Genomic DNA, 7,887 nt, shown 5'->3' on the forward strand with positions numbered 1-7,887 from the left:
CCAGTCCCGCTGGACTGGCTCCTGTGCAAGTGGCACGTAGAATACACCATTTTGAGCGTGGCTGTTGCCAGTACCGCCTGACTGGCCTTCGTGCCAGTGGCACGTAAAAGCACCCACTACACTCTCGGAGTGGTTGGCGTTAGGAAGGGCATCCAACTGTAGAAACTCTGCTAAATCAGATTGGAGCCTGGTGTATCCATCCGGTTCACCAGTCCTCAGTCAAATCGTCCAACCCATGCTAGCATGGAAAGCGGACGTTAAACGATGATAATGATGATGATTATTATTTGATGTAGAAAACGTGAACAGTATGTATAAGGCTTTCAAGCTGCTTCTCATTTTTCACATAAATCTTTATATCATCCATTAAAAAGGAGATAATTTATCTGACCATATCCTTTTCCTAAATCATAAGCTATTTTAACTTCTCGTAATATCAAACCGAATGGTATCATGGTCAATACAAATAGTAATGGAGATAAGCTATCACCTTTAAATATATCACATCTGATGATCACTTTCCCAAGTCTTCCAGCTGTGTGGTACCATGTTATATGCTTTTCTGTAATCCAACCATGCTACATTCAATCCTGTCAATATGCATCTACAATCACTCATCATCATCATCATCATTCTATAATATAATAACAGTTGAAACACTTACAGTGAAATTTTAGCATAATATTTCATATTCTTGAGCTTTTATATCTCGTTTTGTAAAGCACATGTTCCTTGTTTAAGGGATTAATAGCCTCTCACATTGTTGTAGCTCCTTTTAGCCATTGCCAAAAGGACCTTCACCAACTTTGTGAACATCTCTTTTCTTCCTCTTCCGAACAACCATGTCACAATTAGCAGTACCACTTGCTACTGTTTTCACCAAACTCTTTAATCTCTTATTCTCTACTGGACTATACCTTGGCATTTAGAAGCAAACCTCAGTGTCCTACCCAGCCAACTATTGCCCCATTGCTCTTCTAACTTCGCCAAGCTAATGGATGCAGCCATTAATAATGACATTCTCCCCTTCTCCCCACCCCACCCCACTCCCAGTGAACCAGTTATTCACCAGAGGAGTTCAGTGAAAGTGATGTTGCAAAGCCTTTCACTGTGTTGGCATACAGATTAGAGGCTCCTTGTTTTTCTCATCTCCTGACTCAGTAGCTTCCTAGCAGATCACACCATTGCAGCATGCATTGACAGAGCTCTTTCTGACCCAATTTCAATCAACACTTGTGTTCCCCATGGTTTGGACTTGTCCCCAACTTTCTTCCTTCTGTACGTTAATGACCTACTTGACACCACATCCAACAACATCCTCTTATGCAAATGACATAATTCATCATTTCTCTTTAACTTTCCCCAACCTTGCACCATCCACATGCAACCCAAATGCCATGCACCAAACCTACATTGGTTTCTCTAGTGGGGCAATGACAGTTGAAAAACTCAAGCACTATTCATATCAAGAAAACACCACTACTTCATAGCCTCTCTAAACATGATCCCTCACAGTTGTCCAAATGTTAACGTTACTATCATTTACTGTCATATACTATCTCTCTTAGTGAAAGTGCATCCTTAGTATGGCTAGGACCACTTCATAAAGACTAATCCTTTCTTTTGGAGTCAGCTGATATTTAAGCCTCCAACAGTTGCCAACACACTACAAGGTTCAGGTGGAAGCAATAATGGAGTACTATTCACATATCTGGACAATGCTGCTACACACACACACAAACTGACATCCTGGATCACATCCAGAGAAAGGCTACTCAATTGATTGGCATTCCATCACTAAAAGACTCACTCCAGCCTCTGGCCCACTGGCATGCAGTCTCTTCTGTCTGTCTTTTCTAACACTTTTATAATGACCTTTACTCCTCAAAGTTGGCTGGTCTCATACATCAACCTCTCAGATACCCTTGACTCACTCATTTCTCCTCCTCTCAGCACACTTGATGTGTCCAACTCCTCTCCAGCTTCACATTAATCACAATGCTCAATCCTTCTTCCCTGGAATCTCCTCCCTACTCATGTGTTTTTTGCAAGTGTTGACCTACAATAGTTTAAAGAGGACATTAATAGCATCAACCACACCAACCTTGGTGGGCCTGCAAAGGTCATGGTCTCTACTCACTCCTCTAGACTTAAAAATTAAAAACAAAAACAAAAGAATTATGAAGGAAACAGTTTTTTTTATCTTAATCCTTTCTTTGCCTGAACAATATATAAGTTCAAAAACAGATTACATACGCTGAACTCACATATCAAATCTAGTCAAGAAATCTTACTTCAACTCTAGTCAGTTACTGACCCACTAGAAGGCTCAGACACAACAGTCTGGTTAAAATGAGTGCAAACATGGCTGTGTGGTTATGAAGTTTGCTTTGCAACCATGTGATTCTGGATTTCATGTCTCTGTGTAGCACCTTGCATAACTTGATTCAACCATAAATAGCTTTGAGTTGACTCACAAGGAGGCAATCTGTAACAGTCTCTGGTACATGGATACTGTGCAGAAGCCCATTGTTTATGCCTTGTAAAAAGCACTGGTATTCATCTCATGTAAAAAGCATCCAGTACACTTTGTAACTGGTTGACTTTAGGAAGTGTCTTATATAAATTGTGCTAAAGAAAAGACAAGATGGTCATGACTAGAATGGCGTCACACTCCTAAATCCCAAACACTTCTCCCAACAATTAACAATCCCCAGAGGAAAAAAAAAATGTAAGTCCTCTCAGTTCCTTCCCCTACCCGCATTACTTTTACAGAAGTTTGAACTGAACCCCATAGATTTCACCAGACTGGGTAAGCATTTAGGGTTCATGAGAGCTGCCCTTCTTCCTTTGATTAATTGAAATTTAAAAACAAGAAAAACATGAGAAGTAAGACATTTAATGTGAGAAAAGGTTAATCCATGTAAGGCTACCCTCATCAACAATTCTTTTTGCCTAAACAGGTCCTGCTTGTGATGACATTGAAATACTTAGGGATATGATAAAAGCTGGAGTAAACATATTCCGTGTGGTTATGGCCTATGGTGACCGCTATTCTGTAAGTTACATATTTATATTATTGAAGCATGGGTGTGTGGTTAAGAAGTTTGCTTCCCAGCCCCAAGGTTCTGGGTTCAGCTCTACTGTACAGCATCTAGGGCAACCAAAGCCTTGTAATCAGATTTCATTGAATGAAACTGAAAGAAGCCCATCTTATATGTATGTATGTGTGTGTGTGTGTGTGTGTGTGTGTGTGTGTGGGAACGTACATGTTTGTGTCTCCTTGTCTTGACATCTGGTGATCATTAAAAACGGCCTCAATGTCATACAAGCAATGTCATCTATTTCCAATTTTCTACAAGGACATGTCTGGCCATTGAGAAATATTGTCTTGCTTGGAAATAGGTGAGAATTGATGACAAGAAGGGGATCCAACTATAAAAAAAAAGCTCCCTCAATAAATTGTCTGATCTGTGCAAGCATAGAAAAGTGAATGTCAGATGTTGAACATGATGATGATGATGATTATATTCTTTGTAAATATGTGTTCAGACCAAGAGTTGTGAGACTTATTGCAAGACATGCTTCAACGTCTGCATCAGTAGTTTATCTTGAAGGTTTTATTTATTTATTTATTTTGTGTGTGTGTATGAAGATGTATGTCAAGATTTAAAATATCTCCAGTAAAAATACACATTTCTGAATTTCCAATTAATGTTTGTATGGGCATTTCTGTTTTTTTTTGGGGGGGGGGGATTTGCATAAATAAAAAATGATTTGAATGTAAATTACTGCATTTAAATGAAGAAATGTTATTCTGTTAATGTTGAATCAGCCCTGAGTGAGCAGATCTATGATGATATTTCAGCTATGACTATTCTGTCTTTTTGTGTATCTTGGACTACATTGTCCAGTGTGATCTTGTCCCGAGATGACAGGGTGTGATTTGAGAGTATTTGACTGCTATTTCTTCTAGATCAAGTGAAATTTCTTTGTTGTCTCTGAATACCATTATGTTTATATATGTAGCAGACTATTAAGTTTCTTCTCAACTGTAGTATATGAAGATGGTAGCCAGACATCTCATATATTCAGAAAATAGTGCTTCAACTTGATAGTGCTTCAGAATTAGGTGAAGAAAAACATGACCAGTTAGTACTCTTTAATCTTCATCTATAAAACTGAATGTGTGTATGATTCAAGTTGTAGGCCACAATTTTTGTACCCATATCATCATCATCATCATTTAATGTCTGTTTTCCATGTTGGCATGGATTGGATGGTTTGACAGGAGTTGGCCAGCTGAAGAGTTGCCCAAGCGCCGTGTCTGTTTTGGCATGGCTTCTACAGCTGGATGCTTCCTAACGCCAACCACTTTACAGAGTCTACTGTAAAGCATGGGTGCTTTTATATGGCACCAGCACATTGCTGGATTTTTACATGGAGTACTTTTTTTGCAATGAGAAGGTTCATAGACTATGTGACTTTTTCTAAAGTTTGTTCTTTTTAGTTCCAGACAGAAAAAAAAAAAAAAGAAAACTCAGAATATTGTATAGGACCAAGCACTGCAATAAATATTGGAAAAAGTTACTAATTACAAAAATAATTTATTTATAGTTATTATGTAAACTAGTTCTGTATTTTGAAAAAAAAGGTATGTTTTCCAAGAAAATAAGAAAAATTATACGAGTTAAATTTTCTTTTAGCTTCTAGGATACATTTTTATAAAACTGAACTAGGTGCATCTTCTGGATAGCTTGAATGCAACAGTTCTGAGTGAATCAACATTCTTGAAGTTTATCAGCATCTTTTATTTGTTCTAAAAATTAACAGTTACCTCATGAAAATCTCAAAGCTACAAAATAATGCATGATTGATTCAAAACAATGTTAATAAATAAGCATTACATTTGACTGAGTAATGTGAATGTTAAAAGGTTAAAGCAATTTATCCAAAATTTAGTGAATTCATGTGATTATATTTTTTTTAGGTATTAATAAAGCCAGTTAAGGTTGGGTATGGCTGCTAGTATTTAGAGAAGAGCAAAAATAGTAAACATGAAGTTTGTATGGTAAGTATTTAGTTTAAACTATTATAGTGCAATAGTTTGTGGCAACAACAACTGCAAATAAGAAGCTAATATTTTATGGCAGACTTTATACTGCAGTTGAAGGCATGTAAATGATAATTATGTATTGTTGATAACTACCAAATTTTTCTGATATATAATTACTATCATTAAACATTTAAAACTTTTTGTTATAGTATCACAGCAGATTTATAAAAAATATCCGCCAAGTTGCTAAGGAGTTGATGACTGATTATTCCCCAGTTGGTATTGCCATTGACATAGCTGGGCCAGAAGTCAGACTTGGCAAGCTTAAACCGGTAAGTTTGTTTGGGATTTGCTACACTCTATTGAATGTAATAATTTACTCATTGGACGTATTCAGATATAAATTACTAAACAATGCATAAAGGATTTTACTAAAGTCTTTATGCATGAGTGTGTTAGTGTGTGTGTGAGTATGAGAGAGAGAGAGTATGTGTATGTGTCAGCTATTGTTATTGGTTCACCCCTAAGTCAACATAGTCAGGCAAATCTATGATCAAAAACATTTCCATTTGGGACTTCCCATCTTTTTCCCAGGCTTCTAAAATAGGGAAATGTGATCTGATGGGGATTCAGCTGCTATTTCTAGCAGATTAAGTGACAGCTCCCTCATTGGTTAAACTCTCTTTCATTCTGAAAGCATTATTGAGAAAATATTATTTATAATTCAATTTTGCTGAACAAATTTTCACTCAGAGACAACATGATAATTTTCAATTCTCGGAATTTTATTAGATTTGTTTAATTGCTATAAATAAATAACAATCACTACACAAGTTAGTGATGCCAGTACAACTCTTATCATTCTAAAAGAATGAAAGGCAGAAAGTAATGTTAGCCCAATTCACAGTATATTTCTAGCAGCAGTCATGGTGAGATTGTCAAAGGGTTTGGAGTCCACCTAGAGCAATGGAAATGTCTGAATCAAATTTGTGTTAGATTTGGCCTAATCCAGTGATTCCCGATGTGGGGCCTGGGAAAATTGTAGTGGGGCATGAGATCCAAAATTTTTTAGTGGGACATAGAATTGTGAAAATCTTTTTTTGCACTGCAAACATACTACACCTATACGTTTTTCCAACCACTGGTGGCGGGGCTTACATTTTTCTGGAAAGTTATAGTGGAGCCTGGGAAAAATAGATTAGGAAACACTGGCCTAATCCATGTGAAATGGGACAATAATGTGGAATCCCCTTTCTGTGAATATAGAACAATTGAGCCAGTGAGTTTCTTAGTGATTTACCCATTACCTGTGCTTTCTTTTGTTTAAGTAATAACACAAAGAATGTGCAAAGTTGTGTAAAACAAAAGAAAAGAAAAGAAAGTAGGAAGGTATGACATAGATATAAAACTGGAAAATAGATAACACTAAAGATATTGACTAGCCTTGGCTACTTCAATTATTTTATTTATGTTCTGATTACAGAAAATATGTAACCATTCACATATTTCAGAAACTGAAATATCATGAAACTGAAGAAAATTGTAAATAATTCATTAGTTCTACTGATTTCTTTTAAACTAGAAACTTGGAAGAGAAATATTCTTTAAACATCGATCAGTTGTACGAATCAGCTATGACACAGAAAACATCAACAACATGGATGATAGCTTCCTGTATATAGATCAGCAGAAACTTATTGACTATGCTAAGGTGGACAATATCATTGTTATTGAGGATGGACCTCTTTCATTTATGGTTGTAGACAAAGGTTTGTGTTTTCTTTTAATGTATGTTATGGCTTTGTGGGGGGGTACAGTGGGGGAGGGGGTACGGCTTTATCAGAAGAGAAGGGTATCGTCCATGGCCCTTCCAGAGGTATCAGTCTCTATTTGGAAGAAGGGAGAAAACTATGCAACAGAGTGGACCTCGTTAAAAGTTTCAAAGGATTACAGATGAAATCTGCCATCCACAAACAAGGATAGTCCTTTTGGCAGGCTTCCATACATTTCTGTATCTCAAATTCTACTGACAAAGTGTTAGTCAAGCCATGTGGCCAACATTTACCCCATGGGTCACACAACATGATTGAAACTGGAACCACATAATGATGATGAGTTGTAGAAAAATCCTGAATCAAGAATAACAGAAAACAGGTTTTACATACATTTTAACATTGTTAAGTTACCTTAAGTTGAATGATTTTGTAGTCTTTTATATACATATACAATTTTTTTGTTGTCAATCTGTTTATTAATTAGATGTTAAATTAGATCTGAGTTTTGCATTGTGTGAATTTGCAGCACAGGTGCTCTATATCTATTCTTTTATTCTTTTACTTGTTTCAGTCATCTGACTGCAGCCATGCTGGAGCACTGCCTTGAAGGGTTTTAGATGAAGAAATCGATCCCAGGGCTTATTTTTAAGCCTAGTACTTATTCTATCGGTCTCTTTGACAAACCACTAAGTTATGAGGATGTAAATATACCAACACCAGTAGTCGAGTGATGATGGTGGGGGTAGATTTACAAACACAGACACAAAGATACACATAGATATATGCATATATATATCATCATCATCATCATCATCGTTTAACGTCCGCTTTCCATGCTAGCATGGGTTGAACGATTTGACTGAGGACTGGTGAAACCAGATGGCTACACCAGGCTCCAATCTGATTTGGCAGAGTTTTTACAGCTGGATGCCCTTCCTAACGCCAAGGATGCCCTTCCTAACGCCAGAAGGATGCCTTTCCTAACGCCAGGATGCCCTTCCTAATGCCAAATATATATATATATATATATATATAATAATATTAGGGACAAAATCC

At 36.8% G+C, this 7,887-nt stretch overlaps 1 protein-coding gene across 1 annotated transcript in view; it reads left to right on the plus strand.

The window, feature by feature from the left end:
- LOC106876445 (pyruvate kinase PKM) overlaps nt 1–7,887 on the plus strand; it is a 50,192-nt gene that overhangs the window by 10,153 nt on the left and 32,152 nt on the right. The window contains exons 3-5 of the mRNA XM_014924999.2: nt 2,964–3,058; nt 5,266–5,388; nt 6,639–6,825. Of these exons, the coding sequence (XP_014780485.1) occupies nt 2,964–3,058; nt 5,266–5,388; nt 6,639–6,825 (405 nt within the window). The remainder of the gene's footprint in view (nt 1–2,963; nt 3,059–5,265; nt 5,389–6,638; nt 6,826–7,887) is intronic.

Source organism: Octopus bimaculoides, chromosome 18, assembly GCF_001194135.2.
Source record: "Octopus bimaculoides isolate UCB-OBI-ISO-001 chromosome 18, ASM119413v2, whole genome shotgun sequence".
NCBI classification, from domain to species: domain Eukaryota; kingdom Metazoa; phylum Mollusca; class Cephalopoda; order Octopoda; family Octopodidae; genus Octopus; species Octopus bimaculoides.